The sequence below is a fragment of the Squalius cephalus genome (genome assembly GCF_949319135.1).
Source record: "Squalius cephalus genome assembly, chromosome: 3".
Taxonomy (NCBI): Eukaryota; Metazoa; Chordata; class Actinopteri; order Cypriniformes; family Leuciscidae; genus Squalius; species Squalius cephalus.
In genome coordinates this window covers 18,017,055-18,038,407 of record NC_137124.1, presented here as the reverse complement: position 1 = coordinate 18,038,407, position 21,353 = coordinate 18,017,055, and the positions used below count along the sequence as shown (strand labels likewise).

Sequence of the window (21,353 nt, the reverse complement as noted above, 5' to 3'; positions counted from 1 at the left end):
CAGGACTTATTGGATGAAAATGACATGCTAACTCAGTTTATAATCAATAGATACAGAGTGCAAAATATGTTTCAAAAGTATGCAAAACATATTTGGTTGAGGAAGTACATAACAGGCAGTGCTGTGTAATGTATGCACATTCCCGTGACTGCTAGCTGTCTTCTGGCATGTTATATAAAGGGAAGGTGATGTACGCATACTGTTCAAAAGTCTAGGGGTTGTTTTTTTGGAAAGAAATTATAACTTTTCTTCAGTGCAAGAAATTGTAGTCTGCCTCGACCCAGAGTCTTATCAACAGTTATCTTTTGAACAGTAGTGTAAACTCAAAACTATGTGTGGATGAACATTCAACCATGTGTTGCAACTTTATATGTTTATATGTCATTTTTGCATAAGAGATATAACTGAGAAACGTTGTGGTATCACATCAGCATTGTGTCCTGTTAACAACATACAGGGAGCACTGGACTATGTAATCACACACAGCATGCTTTCAAAAGATAACACTAATGATCATTTAAAAGGAACGCAATCCATTTCATGCCATTTCTACAGTTCACCATTTAGTGGACATCTTACAGCAAAGAGCTTTTCTGTTAAAAGTGTCTTTGAGAACACTCAATATACCGTAAGATTTCATTCAAAGTATGGTTATAATTTACTTCACCAAAAAACAGACTGTCTACTTTCTACAGAATCCATGAACAGTGTCATAACAGATTCACTTTATTGTATGATCTTGTTAAACAATGCCAAGTATGTGTTACATATACAAACGATATTACAAAAAAAAGAGGCCACAAAAAATTAACCATATTGTCCAACTGATAAAAGCACTTTTGAATACTTGGAACTACAGTATCATCATACTTGTATTAAGCTGCCAGAAAAATAAAAATACCAACAATGACCACCTAAAAGTCATATCTCAGCTTGTGAATAGTTTTTGCTGCATTCAACAATTTACCAATGGTAATGGACTTGAAACCTAAAACTCTTTCAAAGAAACTTTTCTAGTGCAACTACAACAGAGGTTGATGGGACATTATCAATCATATGCGACTATGTGGTATATTTCAGGACCTTACTATTCATTGCAATGCTCCTCTGATGTGAGATTAGAGTGAATGAGAAGCTTGGTCATGTTAGGGCTGTGATTGTGAGGCACTATGATCGTCATCGTCTGGCGGGCAGTCAACAAAGTCTGCCAGCATGGAAGCCATTGCCTCATCATCTTTCTGGAAATGAGAAAGAGGAGAGAGTGAGCTCGAGGGAATGTGCCGGAGAAAAAAGGCTTAGAATAAGCAACAATTAGTGTCCGCACATGTTTACATGCCATTACCATAATAAACAGTAAAAGTCACAAGTAAACTACCCACAAAAGATATAAACAGTACAAGCAACAAGTAAACTACAGACAAGCAATATTACTGCAAGACATACAAGGCAGTCTCATTAGTTTTGGCTTCCTCAGCTGTTTACACAACAAATCCAAACTGAGGACAGAAGCATACTCTACGCTAGTGTTGTCACGAAAGCAAAATTATGACTTCGATACGATACCTGGCTAAAATATCTCGATATACCAATACTGAATCGATACCATAGCAAAAATGTTTTAAATAAAACAAATGTGAAACTAATTTAATAATATGACAGATTTTAAAATATATTGTTAAAAAAAAAAAAAAAAAAAAAACTCACTTGACCGGCGTGTTTATGCCCTGATTTTTGACCATTCCCTTCCTATTATTAAAAAAAAAAAAAAAAAAAAAATTATTACATGCAAGTGTGACCGTCCTTACAGAGATGTTTGCAACAAATCACATTGGTTAACCTTTCACTGTTTTGGATAGTAGTGGGTGATGTGACATCTTATTTCATGACATGAGTAATTCAACTTATTTTTTAAATGTAATGTTCAGATAGACTACAGTAGGCCTATACAACTATAGCAATCAAGTAAGAAATTAAATGTTTAGTCTTTACTCTATAAATTAACTATACACTTACTGATTCTTAATAAATATATTGCAGTTTAGTCAAGCAGTGGATGATTGAACAGACCACAGCAGGTTTATTAGGCTGCTATCACTTTAAGAGCTGCACGGTACCAATACATTGAACACATTCGATTTCTTTCTCAATTGTTTATGTCCACTAAACGCATACCTGAATGCGTTTACGTGAATACTCGCCATGATGTGCATTTTGATATATTTTTGACCATTCAAGCACAATAATCCACAAAAGAGAACTGAATTCACACTTGAATGCTGTCTGAGAGGCACCTTTATGTGCGCATTGAGATTTTTTTTCGTGGCTTAGCGCGTTTAACACTTTTTAACATCAAAAACGTGTTTGTTTTTTTCTTCTTCTTATGCATGCATGTTTCTTTGTTGCTCTAAGGGGTCAACAACTGTGCGCTGCACAGGTATATTTTACTCTCTGCATGGAGTGGAAACAAAGCTCTGCGCACACATGTCCTGACTCCTGCTGTCACACATCGTTGTAAATTACGAAATACAGCTCTTAGGATGCTGTCAAAGAACCGGTACTAATAAAATGTGGAATCGTGCCTTTTCTAGAAGCAGAATATCGTGATTCCTTTCCTGTATCTGTATATCGTGCAACACTGCTCTACGCAAGTATGCACATGCTGATGTGAATCCTTGGCAAATGCATTGCAAACGCACAGTGCTGTTGTGCATACTCTGTTTGTTCATGCGCAAACCTCAATACTCAAGGAAATGCAGTTACTAGGAAATGTTGCCATTTAACAGCTATTATTTGTGCAACTGTCCTTTTCAGCAATGCTGAGAACGCAACATTAGGGTTTCTCTGTCTTAAAAAGTACTGCGGTAATCAAAATACAGACAACTATTAAAAAGTTTGGAGTTTTAATAGAAGTCTCTTTTACGCTCATGCATTTATTTGATCAAAATACAGTAAAAACAGTAATATTGTGAAATATTACCATTAAAATAATTATTTTCTATTTTAATATTTTGCAATTTAATTTATTCCTGTGATGGCAAAGCTGAATCTTCAGTGATTTCTGAAGGATCATGTTACATTCTAATATGTTGATTTGGTGCTCAAGAAACAATTCTTATTATCATCCATGTTGAAAACAGTTGAAACTGACCCCAAACTTTTGAACGGTAGTGTACAAAATTGTATATATAGAATTGTTTTTCAAAAAATGACAATCATATTAATAATAAAAAAATAAAAATACAACAACAACGAACTGCTACAATTACTAATAATTTTAATACTACCAACAACAACTAGTGTACCAGTTATTACAACTAGCCAACTACTATTAATTATTTTATATTGTATTCATAAACATTTTGGTATTTTCAAAATGTTAGTGGGTACGAAATTAACACCCGCTCCCTACCACATTTAAATGGTGTGTAACATTTTATAATGTTCTGTGTTCTTTTAGGCAAACTGATGACATTGAATTTTGATGCAAAATGTACAATAATAATATTTCACGAGTTCGTTTGCCCTGTCTTTTTTCTTTTTTTCTTAAAGGTATAGCGGAGGATTTTTTACTTCCGGGTGGATCACCTATACTATTGGTCCTCCTAATTGTCAATCATTCTGGTGAATCAATCAAACTTTTCAAAAAGTGGAGAGGGCGGGTCTTATCTAAAATTCGGAAAGATCCTCCACTATACCTTTAAAGCAGAGTTCAAAACTTTGATTAAAACGCAGTGCTTGTCACAGTCACTTTTTTTACCCAGCCGTCCAATGACAGTGGAGGAGGGGCGGGAAAAAATTCTACACCGACCAACCATCCCACTTGTACATATCAGCCGCTTTCCGACCGGAGGAACCTTTTCACAGTTCCTAGAACTAGAACTGGCTAAAGTACCCGGATGTCGGCGTGTTCGCACCGCAGGAACTAGGAACGATTTTAGTTCTAGGAACTCCATTTGGAGGAACTAATTTAGCTCCTACTTCAGAGTAGGGTCTAAACCAGCACTATAGGAACTACCCGTGACGTTAGTGTACGCTAATTGACCGAACGCACGCGGAACACCAGCACCCACCATTTTTAAAACAGCTAGAATGTAAACACACAGATTATAGCTAATATATTTACTCCATAAACTAACTATACAAACATGGAAAACAGTGAAGGATGGGTCTCTAAACTTTTATGCTGAAGAGAAAATCCAACGCAACTTTGAGGGGACCAAGCCAAACATGATTATGTATTTCTGCTCAGCTAGCAACACTGGACATCAACCACACGGCATAGGCTAATAACCTTTTTTTCATATATTGTCTACTTTCTATAACAGTTCTATCTAATAACATATTAAACAGTACTGTTTAAGTACTGTTTGACAGATCGCTAACTAATAAACAAAGAATGCGAGCATTGTTTGCTCTGGCGTTCTCAGCGCCGCCAAAATAAAAGTCGGCGTGCTTGCGTCACTCCCTTACCCCTCCTACCAGTTCCTATAGAGCTGGTAAGTCCCACCCATCCGTAAAACCCCAAGTGGACCTCTAGGTTGAAAAATCGTCAATGCAAGTGAATGTGAGAAAATAATTATTTTCTGGTCCCGTTTGAATTGTGCCATGAATGTGAACATATGTTGTCTGTGAATTTTTTATATAATTTTTCATGTTACGAGTTTGACAGTATATTGTATGATTCTTTGGCTAGCAGTTGTGGAAAAGACATAACGAGAAAGACTACATGTCGCCTATGTGACGTCACCCCATAACACATTTTCCCTCCACTTGTCAAATCACGGTGCTAATGCTGCGATAATCTATGGAGACAGATCGAGATGTCTGTGTGTTTTGTACCCAAAATGTCACCATTCAAACCAAATCGGCTGTTCTTTCTTCAGATTCCCGTCGAAAGCAGCGAAGAGTTGTAGTCCACAAAGTGCTCTCACACAAAGTCTAACCGTATCAAACTAAATTGTAGCATTCTTCACACGAAAAATTATATTAAAAATTCACAGACAACATGTTCACATTCATGGCAAAATTCAAACGGGACCAGAAAATAATTATTTTCTCACATTCACTTGCATTAACGATTTTTCAACCTAGAGGTCTAGTGGGGTTAGCGGAAGGGGCAGGACTTACCAGCTCTATGGCCACTTGGCCAGTGGGAACGCAAACAGCAAAACCGAGTTTGGGGGAGAGTAGTTCTTAGAACTGTTTAGAAGTGGACAGTTCCTAGAACTAAGTTCCTGTAACTACTTGGTCGGAAAGCGGCTAATGACTGAACAATGGAGAGGGTAATATTGCTGGTTACTGCATTTTTATATTCAGTAATATTCTTCAAAATGAGATACTAGTAACACATTACTGCGGTGGATATTCCAAATCATAGCAACCAAACGTCTCAGCTGAAAAAACACTGCACCTTCAAAGTACTCTCAAGGGCCACCAGCTGGCTGTTTTCAGACGAGCACCAGGCATTTCTTCAGCTGGCTAAAAACGCTTTGGACACACGTTAACTGAAATACTTATTGTTATGCATATGGCCTATTAGGCTTTTGCATTTATGCAATATATTGGAGCCAAACTTGAGAAGAGAGTCCAGAAGATTCTGCAGCGTTCAAGGACACGTAATTTGCGTAGTTTTAATTCATAGGCGGGGTTTATGCAAATTGTGGATGAGCGTCCCTATTTACGAATGATTGGAATTCATTAACATACACGTTTAACTATCAAATCTGATGTTTACAAAGCGTTTGTGAAAACAGAGTAGAGTTTTTCAGGAAGGTCCGTATTACATGCAAATTGACTCATATTTAACAATGTTGCATGAATGAGGCCCAATGTGCATTTTGAGTCTAAGAGAAAGAAATCTGGACCAAGGTTAGATGGATATTACTCCGTTACCTTTTTCTTTTCGATGCCTTGTTCAGAAGACTCTCCTTCCTCACGATCCCCCATTTTCCTCTTCGTTCCTCTTGCATCTGCATCATCTCCCTGTTCAACGCTCTCTTTCTCTTCCTCAATGGTCTCATCTGCACTCTGTAACACCTCCTGCTCTGTTGTGGATGGTGCGCTCTGATTGGTTTTGTCTTCGGGCTGTAATTCCGTTTCTTGCTCTTGAACTTGGCCCTCTACAGTCAATTCTTGACCCTGTTGTGATGGGCCAGCTTCTTCTTCGGGATCTTCTGGCCTTGCCACTTCCTGCTCACATGCTCTCACTTCAGGTTCAACCGCCTCCACTATGGTATCCTCTTCAAGGCCCTCTGCATCTCCACCAATTACAAGAGTCTCTATTTGTTGCTTGCCAAGCACAGCTTCATTTCTCTCAACCGCTCCAATGTTCTCAATTTCCTCCACGGTGCCCTTCTCCTTGATCCTGTCATCTGCATAGACACTCCTCACACCCTCCATCTCCTCGATCCCTGCTTCTACTTCTCGTTCTCTCTCCATGCAGAACATTTCCATCCCTTGCTGCTCCTCCGCCGCAAACATGACTTCTGCCTCCTCCTCGCCCATCATCCCTCGGTCATCGTCTCCCTCCAACGGCTGGATCTCCTCACTCTCCTCTTCGTCCTCATCCTCCCCCTCTTCATCTTCATAGTCCTCAAAGTCCTCTGCCTCACAGTACTCGTCATCCATGAAGTCGCTGCCTTCCTCTTCCTCCTCTTCGTCCTCCAGACCCTCCTCCTCTTCTTCCTCCTCTCCTAATTCTTCATCCTCCTCCAGCTCCTCTTCCTCATCCTCTTCGTCATCCGAGCTGTTGATGTTGATGACATTCTGGTCCACGTCGTTGCCTGGAGGCTGCGGTTGGAGCTGACGGCTGGTCTGAGCGATCTGGTTCTGAAGCTGCATCTGTAAAGACAAGCCCAGTGTTGGTGGCTGCCCACCTGGAGAATTTTGCATCAACATCTGTTGAAGTTGTGGACCACCAGTCAGTGAATCCACAAGACCAGCAGGTGACGCTGAGAGTGAAGCAGTAGTTGAGTTCAGAGGAGGCACCAGAGACACAAGCTGGGCCGTCTGGCTTGGTCCAGGGAAAGAGTTAATGTTATTAACGTTAGCTGGCAGAATCTGATGGGGAATGGAGGTGGGCAGCTCGTTAGTTAACGAGGTGTCAACCGATCCAACCTCTCCCACTACTGGGACGGATGGCTGCAGGCCCCCTACCACAGATACCGGTGGCTGGGACAACGATTGTGCATTTGCCACTCCATCTTGCATCTCTATCATCATACCTGCTGGCATAATAACAACACTATCATCGGAATCACTCTCCAAAGAGATCTCCACATCTTCTGGCTCTTCTTTGTCGTAGCGGACAAAAACTTGTCGTTGGCTTTCAGGGGCTCCGAGGCCTGCCAGTTCACCCGGTTGGGACGGAGAGAGCAGCAGGTCACCTGGGCTGGCCGTAGTGCCTGCTGGAGTTGGAAGAACCGGGGGAGCCAAAGGTAGATGGTTCTCCAGAGAGCCAAGGAGGGTAGCAGGGCCTAAGCCCATGGGATGCCTGGCAGGGAAAGGAGGCCCTGTTGTGGCTCCACCAAGAAGGGTAGGGATGGTTAGTGAGGGGTTTTGGCCAGAGGCAAGGACAGGGGCAGATGCAGTTGATTTGAGAGTTAAAGGGGTGAGAGGGAGAGAGATTGAGGGTGTGCGAGGATGAATAAGAGTGTTGCATATGGTCAGAGCCTCAGCACAGAATGACGATACCTGCAGGAATACACAGAGAGAGAAAACAAACAGGAAATGTCAGTGGTCACATTTTCCGAGGTCAGTACAAATTTGACTATGCCAACAGATAATGAATAAAACCATTGTTCAAAGAGTAACAGTAACTGAGAAGGAATACCCCATCTAAAAACAAAAATTCTCTCGTTTACTTACATTAATACCATCCCAGACTTTCATTTGTGGAACACAAATTAAGATTTTTAGAAAAACAAGTCTATATAATGCAAGTGTATGGGACCTCCAAAGTTATTTGTGTTCCACAGCAGAAACAAAGTCAAATATCTGGGATTGCATGATGGAGTGTAAATAAATATAAATTTTGGGGTATCTATGGGCAAATTATTTATATTATTATTATTATTATTATTATTATTATTATCACCCACAGATACCCCACAATTAATATTCTGTTATTTACTCATCCCCCTATTTTGTGTCCTGCAGAGGAGAGTAAATCAAACCAGTTTTGAACAAAATGAGGTTGAATAAATGAAGACAGAACTTTCCCTTTTTTTTGGCTGAACTATCCTTTTTAAACAGAGTACATGTTAGACAGATATGGAGAAATCTGATAACTGTGTGATGAACCACAGACAGAGGCAGGTCTATGCCAGGGCCAGGCTCTTTTGGCAGTTTCTATTCTAGTGTTAAAATAGGCTAAATTTAGCCTCGGAAACAATAAAAGAACCAGTTTGCCAGGCGTAATGTTTCTTTTTAACATCTCACTACTTTTCTGTACACCTTTGTAAATATGAAACGCTGTCTCCATTTACAGTCTCTTGCGTCATTAGAAGCAAATAGCCACTACACCACCCAAAATGAGCATTCACAGTGAAAGCAAACAGCCACATAAGAGGACAAATACACTTTCTGTCAAAATGAATGTTGCTGTACGTCAGTCATTGTATACTTTAAGACTTCTTTTAAAAAACATGTTTGCGCGTTCAAACAGGTTTGGTTAATATGTCATTAAATAGTTTAAACTGGAAAGTACACAAAGGGCTTGATTTTGGTACACTGATTTTACAAATTAAGGTTTTAAGATGAACAGAACCTGTCAAAAGTTTGGAAACATTAAAATTTGTTCATGTTTTTGAAGGTATCTTATGCTCACCAAGGCTGCATTTATTTAATCAAAAATACAGTAAAAACAGTAATATTGTGAAATACTATTACAACTTAATATTGTTTTCCATTTTAATAAAAAAAAAAAAATTATTCCTGTGATGGCGAATCTGAATAGCTCCAGTACTCCAGTCTTCAGTGTCACATGATCCTTCAAAAATCATCTAATATGGGATTTGCTGCTCAAGAAACATTTATTAAATGTTGAAAACAGTTTTTGCTGCTCAACATTTTGTAACAATGATACTATTCAAACATATGTGGTAAGATTAAAAAAAGAGAGAAATTAATACTTTTATTCATCAAGGATGTATTAAATCGATCAAAGGTGACAGTGAAGACACTTATAATGTTACAAAAGCTTTATATTTAATGAATGTTTCAATAAATTTAATAAAATGTAAATAAATTCTGTTCATTGATTTTATAGTCAAAGAATCCTGAAAAAAAGTAGCATTTTCACAAAAATTAAGCAGCACAACTTTCAACATTGATAATAAAAGAAATGTTACTTGAGCACCAAATCATCATATTAGAATGATTTCTGAAGGATCATGTGACACTGAAGACTGGAGTAATGATGCTGAAAATCCAGCTTAATAATCACAGGAGTAAATTACATTTTAAACTATATTTAAATAGAAAAGTTCTTTTAAATAGTTTTATTGTATTTTTGATTAAATAAAATGCAACTTTTCATTACGAATCATAAACGAACAAACATTTTCTAGATTTAGATTAATAAATCCTGTAAATGTTAATGTCTACATATACTAATACATTCAACATTAATTTGTATAAATTAACATTAACATATTATGAACAAACATTAACATTGAACAAAAGCATATTTATAAATAATTAACCTATATTAGGAAATGTTGTAGAATGTTTTTCATTGTTAGTACATGATACTTAAACCTTATTGTAAAGTGTCCTTAAATACCCTGTTGAATGTCAACACTGATTACAAAAACCTCTAATTACAACACGCATTTACTCAACCCTGTGGCCCTTTTCAGTGCTTCTGCTTTCATTAGCACAATGCACTAGGGAGGCACAACAATGATGTGAAACTAGCTGAAAAATTCAGCGTTCGTCTGTTCTAGGACAACTTAAATTCAGGACAAATTCAAACGAGCAGAAACTGATTAGCTACTTGATCGCCTAAATTAAAAAAATAAAATTAATATTTTTGTAGTGTTCAATGTTGTTATTGATAGAGATACGCGGATGGGATATTATTGCAACCGCATCACAAAACTCATCATCCGCATTTTTTGACCAAATTTCAAAGCCGCACCACCAGCTCGCCATCCACTGATTGTTTTGCGGTCTATGGACGATACAATGCTCTGCTGATGTGAGCCACAAGAAAGCCCTTGTCTGTTCTAGAAAGGATGCAGCAAAGATATTTACTGCTAATGTATGAGGCATAGGCCTTCGCTGAGTTTCATTCATTATTATATTGTCTGCTATATTTGATTTTAATTTATTAAAAACATGCAATTGGTTGATGAAACATTTATTAAAATTAAGATACAATTTGTACAAAATGAAATTCGCTTTAAAGAAAAACTTTCTACAAAGCAAAACTTAATGAAGTGGTAAAAATCATGTCTGACGATTTACAAAACAAAACTTCATTAAGTGGTAAAAACCATGTCTCCCGATATATTGCGCATCTTATGATCCTATCTTTTATTACAATTGTTTTTGAGCTAAAATGTAATACACATCATATAGGCTATATACACACTGTATATGTTTCTTTTATCAAACATGTTTGGGGCCAGTCAAGGGGTAATTAAACTGCACGATCAGTTATCGGTAATGATATGTTGTTTATTATTGCAAATGTTTATTGCTAATGTTTATTATTGCAAATGTTTTTCATTTGTTTAATAAATCTCATAATGATGGCACATCACTATATCATAGTCATAGCTTTTATTTCTATCTCAAATGATTGGCGGTCGGTCAGGGGGTACTTGGCAAAGAATCAAATACAGCTGGAGACGACGTAGACCATTAATAACACAGACTGTAACTAGGCCTGTCACGATAACAAATTTTGCTGGACGATAAATTGTCCAAGAAATTATCGCGATAAACGATAATATTGTCGTTCTGAGACCATTTTCATTTAATATAATTATAATGGCATAATAATGCAGGTACACCTTTTCAACGATCTATAAACTTTTATTTCTAAAGAATAAGAAACATTGAAAACGGAAAACATTTTAAATATCCCAAAAAATGAACAAAACAACCAAAAACAATGAAAGCAATGGACTCTTAAGCGGGTCGCACACCGGATGCGCAGCTCAGCGCCGCGCCACGTTTTTTAAATTTGAACACATTATTCTCTATGAGAGTACACACACCGGCGGCGCCTTTCGGCGTCTGTCCGCGGCGCCCAGCAACGGCTTCAGGACCGTGTTCAAAATCCTGCCGCGCCACAGAGCGCCATTTAAATAGTTTTATATTAAATTTACATTTATGTGTCTCAAATCGTAGTTAATGTATATATGGACTTAACCCTGTGCTGCAATATACATTTAGTTTTATATTTATTTACAGAAATCAGAAAATTGCTTATGTTATCGGATTTTCAGGTGACAGTTGTCCTAGACGTGGCGCGGCGCTGAGCTGCGCGTCCGGTGTGTGACCCCCTTTTGTGTCTGTTAACAAAATAAATGTCTGTTAATAAATAAAATGGATGTAAAATTGCACTTCAAAAAATATTAAACATAGGCTTTAGACATTAGGCATAAATAGTGATACATTCCATAACAGGCCAAACTGACAGTTAGGACCTTTGTAAACAAATAAAAAAAAGCCTCAACAAGCCATATCACACCATTCTGCACTGTCCTCCGGTTACTTTGTCAAGTGATTGTGTACTGTCGGGAAGACGGAGACGCACTTTATTGCGTGTATGCTACGCACTGAAAATACTTGGTTAGGATTAGGGGTGAGGAGTGCGTGCGTATTACACGCCATAAAGAGCGTATCATATGCACGCAAAAACTATTTTTGGTGTATAAATGGCACGAGAAATAACATTCGTGGTATAGATACGCATTTTCATGTGATCGGGCTCGCTGTCGCAACTCACAATTAGCGTCTTCTCTCTCTCCCGGCAGTAGCCGCAAACGCGGCGCCGCCTCCCCACACAAAGACCATGCAACTGACAACAAGAGGGTTCACTCCTCCTATACGCTAAAGAACCGAGGGAGAGTGGTCATCCAGTCTCTTTGGTAGAGAGAGAGAGACGAGGAAAACAAACAAGCATGCAAATGGAATTATCGCGGCCGGAAAAATTATCGAGCTCATTTTTTTTATCGTGCGATTAATTGACTTATCGACTATCGCGACAGGCCTAACTGTAACAATTGTTTTTAATTAGTATTTAAACATTCTCTATGATAAAAAAAGTTTGTAAAAAATATTTTAATAACACGGTTTTGGCGGTTATAGAGTTCTAATGACGGTGTTCAACTATAACCGTCGTTCTCACGGTTATATAATAACCGTCACACCCCTATCTGGACTTAAAATCAAATCACACACAACGCTTCAATGGACAGGGTTTTCTGTAGATTACAAGATTACCACTTTCAACCCCAAGTTTTGACCAAGGATGTTCACTCACCATGATGTTGCGATCTCGCCGGCCGTGGCTGAAGATGGAAACCGCGCAGGATAGGGAAGGAGGCCAGCGGGGAGAGGGCACCAGCACAAGTGCCAGTAAGAGGCGGTAGAGCTCTCGGCGAGGGGTAGGGCTGCCATACTGTCCACTGACAGCACCGACCTCCAGCAAACAGTGAGCCTGCTGCTGCAGACGCACACACAGAGGCACCACCAGGTCTTGGATCCTCTAATAAGGGAGGGCATGTTTAGAAGAACAACGTAAAACACACTTTTCCGTACTTGTATGCAACATAAAAAGACATTAATACCCAAGCACGAACAAATTGTAATGAACAAACCTTATGCAGATCTTCCTTTAACAAAGTTCCACTGGTCAAAATGATCTGTCTTAATGCTGTAAGGGAATCATTCTTCATCAGCAAATGTTGTTTATTTCAACCAATAAAACTTGAAATTAACTGATCGTTACTGAGCGCTCACCCCGTAGAGCAGCAACGCATGTGTCTTGATTGGCTAGCACATCTCCTTTCCTCTGTAGTGACATTCCTTCACCTATTGTCTTAGTCCGACGAGGACCTGACTTGCCAGCAGAACCAATCAGGTCAGTCATTGATGACTGTTGTCCAGAACGAAGCTAGACAGCAGAAGACAGAACCGTTGGAGAAAGAAATAGAACTACTTCAAGCAGGGCTATAATGTATTAATTCAGTTTCTAAAACTCAATGACAAAATAAGCAAAGATGGCCATTTGTGGGCGATGTTTTATATTACAATTTACTACAACTTTAAAATATAATATGGCGATATGGTGTTCAAGAAACATTTATTTTTTTATTTTAAAAATACTTTTTTTTTTTCATGATTCTTTGATGAATAGAAAGTTAAAGCACTTATGAAATAGAAATGTTACTGTCACTTGATGAATTTAATGCATCCTTTCTTGTTAAGAACAATATCTGTATCGTTTTCGTTAGTTATTGTCCTTTTTGTTAACGGGCCTTGATTGTTACTAATTACATACTTATGGTGTTTGATACAAACACCCTTAATCTTACCTTGACTGCTTCTGATCCTGGCGTGATGTCACCCAACAGATGAGTGAACAGTAACTCTGTGTGGGACGGGCTTCCCTGAAGCAGAGAGACACCCCCTACTCTTACCCACAGTTCTATGATACGGTACACGGTCACTCGCACTGCACTATGGGCAAAATATAACATCATATAAGTTAAAAGTTTGAACACTTGACTAAAATAACAATGAGTAAAAAGCTTCAATAACATAGAAATACATTGACGTGGAAAATGATGTCTTCAATGAAATGTGATCACAAGTGTTCAAGAGGAAGCATTTAAGATTTGTTTGTAATGGATGTAAAAATAGTATAGTCCCATCTGACCACTTATTACAAGGCATAAAACAGTTTCATATTTCTGGTCATCAATGGTGTTTCCGTTATACCTGTAAGCTCTTTGCTGGCCCAGACTAGCCTCAGGCAGAGGCGTCCATGCAGACAGAGATTGTGAGAAAAGCCTTGTGAGCACACTGCTATACTGGACCAGTCCACCACCCACACTGTACCAAAAAAACATGAAATGAATACTTCAGCTACTCTCGGACACAAATAATTAACCAGCAACCACTGACATATAATTCATTAATCAAAAATCAAGCAATTACACAATTCATTTAATATAATATTAAATATTCAATTGCGCTGTTGGAACTCTATAATTTAACGGTAAGTTAAATTAAATCAGTAATTGTTAGGATCTCTGTTATGTTATACATTTTTTATGTTTATTTAAACAAAAACAGGCATTTAAATATGATATGCATTTTTAAGGCCCCATCTATTTTTGTAAAGTGCCAGATGCTGGGGTGTACGTGTTGGGGACATCCTCATTTGAAAATATAATTGTATAAAAATTGTTTTTGTTTTCTTTTAGGATTAGGTAATATCATTTATAACTAGCTGTATATAAAAACAATAAAAGTCTATTGAATGTCTCAATTTAAAAGAGTAAATGCATGTGTGCTTACGCCTTGATGAGAGCAGAGAGAAGCTCTAGAGTGTCGTTGTGTATAGAGGGTAAAACCAACAGCTTCAGACAGCCCTCTCCTGTTGGACTCTGAAACAAACTCCTTCTGTTAGTGTCCACATCCATGCAAGTATAGTGAATCACTAAGCAAGTATAGTGAATCACATCATGAACAGCGACAACAATATCATTTAGATGCATGAAAACAGAGACAGAAACAGAGTTAAAGCCTTACAATGCTCTTCGTGTTGACAGCCAAAGCTCGACACACCAAATTGAGAACATTCTGAACAGGCAGACGGACTGAAGATGCAGGATCAACACTACAAGAGGAAAGTACAATATCTCAATATTATTAAAAACTTAAAAAAAAAATCAGCATTTGAAATAAAATGAATTAAGCCACAGAACATTAGCACAACCTAAGAGTGTGTTTAATAGCTAGACAAATAGCCTTGTAACGGTGATGGAGCTGAAGGATCAGAAGTGGATCTACATCATCCAGGGGAGCGAAAGGGAGTTCCACACCAGGACCCTCATACTGCACTGTCCCTTCTAAAAACAGTGAACACAGAAATTAACAATTTTGTTTGTCTCAATACGACAAAAACACTCTGACTCCAGCAACATACCTGTTTCTGTGCCCTGGTACAACTGTCCCAGTATGCTATTGGCAGATGCTAGAAGGCCGTGCAGCTGATTGGTCCACCCCTCAGCCTTGTGCCCACCTCCCCCTCGTTCCAACACCCCACCCAGGCAGGGCAACCGGCCATAACACTCACAAGCCACCTACCAATAATGAAAATGATGATGAATTATGATGCAGAAGGTTTGATTCAACTACGGACAGTATGCTTTAATTTCCAGTATAACACTGAACAACTGGATGTAACCAACCTCTTGTACTTTAGGATTATCAGAGTCCATCTTAGAAAGGAAATATGCTCCAAGCTTATCCTGTAAGGGACAATGTTAAGCATTTTCAGATCCAAAGTATCTGCATCAAAAAAATAGATATAAATCAATGGATATACTGACCCTCAGAGATCCGCAAGCCCGTGGGTAGTAGATCATACATGCCATCATTCCTTTCATAGCAGCTAGGTGGCACTATGACAAAAAGTTTGATTCCTTTGATACTTTTTGCGACACAACAAATGTAATACTCACTTCATTAAACCATATACACTATCGTTCAAAAGTTTGTTGTTTGAAAGTTTTTTTTAATGCTTTTTGAAAGAAGTCTGTCATGCTCAGGATGAATTCATTTGAAACCAAAAAATAACAGTAAAACAGTAATAGTGTGAAATATTACAATTTTAAAATAACCATTTTCTATTTTAATATATTTTATATATGTGATGGCAAAGCTGAATTTTCAGCAGTCATTACTCCAGTCTTCATTGATTTCTAAAGGATCATGTGACAATCTAATACAATGATTTGCTGCTCAAGAAACATTTATTATCAAGGTTGAAATCAGTTGTGCTGCTTAATTTTAGTGGAAACTGTGATACATTTTTTTAAATAGAAATGTTTTGCAACATTGTCTTTACTGTCACATATGACCAATTTAACCTGTCCTTGTTGAATAAAAGTGATAATTTATTTTAAAAAAAAACTAACTTTTGAACAGTAGTGTACATATGAGAACAATTTCCACAGTGTAAACCAGCTCGGCACGAACTAGGAAATACTAAAAGATATATGCAACTAGGTAAGCTCGATTTGTTTCAAGACTACATTTTAAAGACCGCCCTATGGTGAAAATCAAGTTGTGTTGTTTATATGTCTATGTGGTGTTTTTATTTGATTAAAGAAACTATGCGCAAATTCACCAGTCAACAACACCATTGCCGAGTACTATTTTCCCCTTAAAACTGCAGTGTACCAAAGCACTTTTCCTATTATTTCTAGGGATGCTGATTTTTAGAAGGCAGCTATCTGACACTGAGATGGCGAACGGGAACATGGTTTGTGTACCATAAGCAACATATTATTAGCAGTTTGATAACTCAAGACAGGAATCGACTCTCGTTGTCGACTGCGTTCGAAATTGCTCACTTGTTCACGGATTCTCTAATACCTAAATAGTGCATGGCAGTTGAGTCCTCTATATTAGGAGTGAAAGAAATAAAATGAGGAATTCAGACACTGATGTATTACACTGTGCATGAGCTGGAGCTGTCACAGAAACAACTTTGTCAAATACATTTATCCTGCACGTCACTTACTTTAGAAATAAATAATAGTCAAAGTAACTTGTAATTAACTTGTAACTTGTAATTATACATATGTGTTATTTTAATGAAATAAATTTGATTTCCATTTTCCTATTTGTGTTCATAATTAAACCACAAATCATTAAAACACATCATTCACATCAAGAATAAACACAATAAGTGTAAATGATTGTATGTACTGTATATATTTTTAATATCTTTAACTCTCCTGTCCAAGGACCTTTTAAGACAGTGAGCCAAGTTTACATGCACACAATATGCTGATAACAATCAAAAACCAGTTTATTGAAATAACCCGATTTACCCGTTTACATGCAAGTCAGTATCCTGTCAATGCAAGTAAACTGCATTTACAAGACTGTATTAAAAAACAGGTAATTGCCCGGTGGTGATGTCAAAACGTAAGCTTCCATGTATTTCACTCAGAGTATTCTATTTATTTTGCAAGTTGTGGTGTTAAATAAAGCATTAAAAAATCCAGAGTATTTCAAAAAGTTCTCTTATTGTATTTGAAGTTTCTACAACTGTACCACTTGTCCTTTGGCTGCACAAGATGAGAACAATTTTTTTTTATTTCTTGGGTCAAGAAAAAGTCAGTTTGCGATGTACATCTCCTCCTCAACCACAAAACACTCGCCGTGGATGGATATGCTTATATCTGCTGTATAAGGACTCTGCTGTCACATATCAAAGAGGCGCACTTTAATAAGCTGACAGAACGCAGGTTAAGGTGTTTACATTTTGGGTGAAATCAGAGTAGTGGGAAAAGAAATCTAGCTCTGTTGATAGGTTTATTCTTAAGCCATTTATGACCTTACTTACGCTGATAAAGGAAAACAGCAACGCGTCCATATGTCCAACATCACGAGACCATTATAATGAGATTAATTCATTAAAGGGTTAGTTCACCCAAAAATGAAAATTCTGTCAGTAATTACTCACCCTCATGTTGTTCCAACCCAGTAAGACTTTAGTTCATCTTCGGAACACAAATTAAGATATTTTTGATGAAATCTGAGAGCTGGCTCACTGCTTCATAGGCTGCTAGGTAATTTCATCTGCCAGCCCAGAAAAGTTAGTAAAGACATCGCAAAAATAGTCCAAGTGACTACAATGGCTCAAATTTAAGTTTATCAAGCGACTAGAATACTTTTTGTGCGCAAACCCCCCCAAAAATAACAAATTTATTCAACTATTCATTTTCTTCCATTTGGTCCTCTGACGCGAGCTCACAAGAGCGCCACGACGCATGCGCGAAAACTGAGAAGGATGTCTGAATCGTGAGAAACCAATGAGAAAACGTAAAAGTGCCTTACCAGTGCCGTAAAATGAATGGCTTACCTTTCACGCTTTCCCATCAACTGATCGGGAGCGTCATCTCAGTTTTCGTGCATGCGTCGTGGCACTCTCGTGAACTCACGTCAGAGGCCCACACAGAAGAAAATGAATAGTTGAATAAAGATGTTATTTTTGTTTTTTTCTGCGCACAAAAAGTATTCTCGTCGCTCTCAGATTTCATCAAAAATATCTTAATTTGTGTTCTGAAGATGAACGAAAGTCCTTACGGGGTTGGAACAACATGAGAGCGAGTAATTACTGACAGAATTTTCATTTTTGGGTGAACTAACCCTTTAAAGAATACCTTCTTTCACACTTATTAAATTCTGACATAATATTCATCCACGGCGGTTTCTCGTGATTTTTCCCTCTGTAAAATGAGGTATCACAACAGCTAGCAATCAACAACACTGATTACTGGACTAATCTGGACAGTCACGCTAAAAGCGAGTTGTTTTAATTAGGGAATTTTAAGGCTTTGTGTCCGAGGAAAACATAAAATAATTAAGTGTGTAATAATGACTGCAATCTCGTATTATTCCTGACTAAATTTCATATTATTTCTCCCTACAGTGTGAGTTCCGAGTCAACCTGAAACTAAACTCCCCAATCAAAACTCCGGCGTTTTGACCGGTGAGTGGATTCTGACTAAATTAGACACCACTGATTGCCAACTGCATTCAAGAGAACAACTATTACGTCTGTGATTGGCTACATTGTTTCCCACTGCAAAAACAAGCAAATAGAAACATTTGACGTACTCCAGAGTGCAAACACAAATACGCACTGAAACGTTAACCAAATCCGTTTTACCGGGCATGCCTGTTTAATTCGCTCTTCCTATTCTTCTGAATCAGTTTCGGGTTCAAACACATAGCTGAATTAAACCAATATTTCAACTTGCCATTGCGTAACATTTACTACAGTTGATCAGATAGTCCAAGCTGGTGTGATTGAGTGGAGGCGGGGACTAATCTGCATATTCATAGATCTGTGTATATACTAAATGAAACAAGGGTGTAGTAGAGTTACATTCATGCTATTTTAAAGCATTAAGAAAATATAGAAAAACGTTTAAATATGTCCTTGTGATTATCAAAGATGTGTTTTAAGGTATAAAATTGACAACAGGGGGACTTTAACAGATGTAAATCTACATGTGACAAGGACATGCATGCATTTTACCTCCGATTTGAGGCTGAGCAGGGAGGTCAGAATGCCCAGGATGGAGTTGAGTCCCACCTCCCTGGCCAACTCTGGCAGCTGGGACGAGTACTGCAACAAGTCCTGCAGCACACTCACAGCAAGCTGCACGGTAGGGAGAGGGGACTGCGACTGTGTGTTTGAGAAGAACAGTAGATGCATTACTAAATCATAGAGAACTGAATAAAATCCAGAAAGACCTATAAAGTGGATCCAGGCAAGAGAGAAGAACAAGGCAGATGTCTGAAGATATTTCTCACCTGAATGACCTGCTGCAATGTTCGCAGCCATGAAAGGCAATGCTGCTGGAACACTTCACTTGAACTGTCCTTCACCAGCACAGACAGGAGACAGAGACCCTCAAACCTGAAACACACATGATCAGAAAGCCATAAAGTCAAGATGAAATGGAAGTAGCAACAGATCTTTTCTTCCGTATTGTTACGTACTTCTGAGAAACTTTTGAAAAGGAAAGAAATGTAGGGCGGGGACAGGCTATATCTATCAGTTCTTACTTGAATGGAGACAGATTTAATACGAGCTTGCAGTCTATTGTAAGAAAGAGGCAGGGTTTAAGCAGACTTCTTCAAGCCTGCTCCTGGAGACCCACCGTCCTGAAAATTTATTTCCAACCTGCTTCAGCATGCTTGTCTGTGATTTTCACGCGATCCTGAAAAGCTTTATTAGCTAGTTCAGATGTGTTTGATTAAAGTTAGAGCTAAACTCTAAAAAAACAGTGGGTCTCCAGGAGCCGGATTGAAGACCTCTGCACTAAATGATTGGAGAAGACCAGCATACATTACTACAGAGAACTCTGTGGTTTCACCACAAGATTCAGGTATAACGTTCTGATAAAAAATGGTGAGGTCAAAATATTTAAAAAAAAAGAAACCATATGCATGGATGAATCATTCACAATGAAACGCATTTAGAAACACATGACAAGTTTCTAAATAAACAGTCTGGGATCACATCCTGGAGCCTCTGAATCTTAGAGAGAGAGAGAGAGAGAGAATCTTACTATTACATTTAATAGGCAATTCTATCTAAAACGACAGGAATTCAGTACAACATGCAACACATCATTCTAAGAGGCAGTAACATAAAAGTATTTCAACAAAGCTTTGACCAGAAAAGGACAGGACAGGACTGAGATAAAAGTATAATTTAAGAGACTAAGCGTCAGGAGAATTCGGTCATGCATGCACATAGTGACTTTAAACGTTTATGAAAACGACAAGGAACTGTTCTTTACTTTTGTTGACAGCTCACCTGGTCTTACTGGAGCCGAGCCGTGTATTACTGATGCCGACCAGACCACCCACAGCTCCCGTGCTCTGAAGAACGATTCAAAAACACTGCCGTTAATATAAACAGACATGCACATCTCATCGGTGTGTTTTAAAGTGAAACAGAAAGATATAGGCTAAGACTACATATGAATACAAACACTAAAGTAACGCTTCCATTTAAATAAAGGAAGCGTGCGCGCTAACAGCGTAGACAAGACCGGCACGAGAAACCTTTAGTCCTAACGTTACCTGAGTCCCGACCACGCCATGCTCACGGTAGTTTGCAAGAAGAGCGGGTAGATACTCAGGTCTGTCCTCCTTTAGGACAGACACTAGTCCTTCTGTTAAGCGTGTTATGCTGGGGCCATGCAGCCAAGCCGCTGAAGCCATCTTAGCGCCCCTGTATGACGAGAAAACTCTGCGACGAGTGTATAGTTCAGGTGACGTCAACACGTCGCGTCGGCGGCTGGTATGGAGTGCATACTACCAGAGCCCGTCTACCTATTTTTTACAGTCTATGCATACTACCTATTTTTTACAGTCTATGCATACTACAAAAAGATGTTAACTGGTTTATAAATCTATGGTATAAATAGATACGTGTAGAACATCACAAAACATCATTTATGCATTTTTGAAAACCGTTTAAGTGACTTATGTAATGGAGTTACAGACACATGGCAGATCAAAATATGACCCCCCTCCCCTCCCTAAAAAATGTTAAATAATAACATCTT

General features: G+C 38.3%; 1 protein-coding gene across 2 annotated transcripts; it reads right to left on the bottom strand.

The window, feature by feature from the left end:
- Positions 1-943: 943 nt before the first annotated feature.
- Positions 944-21,084, bottom strand: pelp1 (proline, glutamate and leucine rich protein 1). 2 transcript variants are annotated; one of them, XM_079866271.1, is made up of 18 exons: positions 20,866-21,084; positions 20,597-20,661; positions 19,585-19,690; positions 19,307-19,456; positions 15,579-15,650; positions 15,438-15,497; positions 15,173-15,329; positions 14,963-15,095; positions 14,776-14,863; positions 14,542-14,630; positions 13,960-14,073; positions 13,554-13,698; positions 12,979-13,132; positions 12,837-12,892; positions 12,500-12,724; positions 5,893-7,692; positions 1,705-1,746; positions 944-1,238 (listed from the first exon to the last, which is right to left on the bottom strand). In XM_079866271.1, the coding sequence occupies exons 1-18, from the start codon at positions 21,004-21,006 to the stop codon at positions 1,146-1,148; spliced, it is 3,690 nt and encodes a 1,229-aa protein (XP_079722397.1). In that variant the 5' UTR covers positions 21,007-21,084; the 3' UTR covers positions 944-1,145. The 2 variants fall into 2 exon arrangements, with proteins under 2 accessions (XP_079722397.1, XP_079722396.1); XM_079866270.1 differs by lacking the exon at positions 1,705-1,746 and having other exon boundaries at positions 20,866-21,038.
- Positions 21,085-21,353: the final 269 nt, after the last annotated feature.

Excerpts from the sequence above, each read along its gene's own strand:
- pelp1 (XM_079866271.1), bottom strand. The coding sequence starts at position 21,006 with ATGGCTTCAGCGGCTTGGCTGCATGGCCCCAGCATAACACGCTTAACA. Across the intron at positions 20,662-20,865 it reads ATGGCGTGGTCGGGACTCAG|AGCACGGGAGCTGTGGGTGG; the intron begins GTAACGTTAGGA and ends ATCGTTCTTCAG. Across the intron at positions 14,631-14,775 it reads CTGTCAACACGAAGAGCATT|AGTCCAACAGGAGAGGGCTG; the intron begins GTAAGGCTTTAA and ends AGTTTGTTTCAG.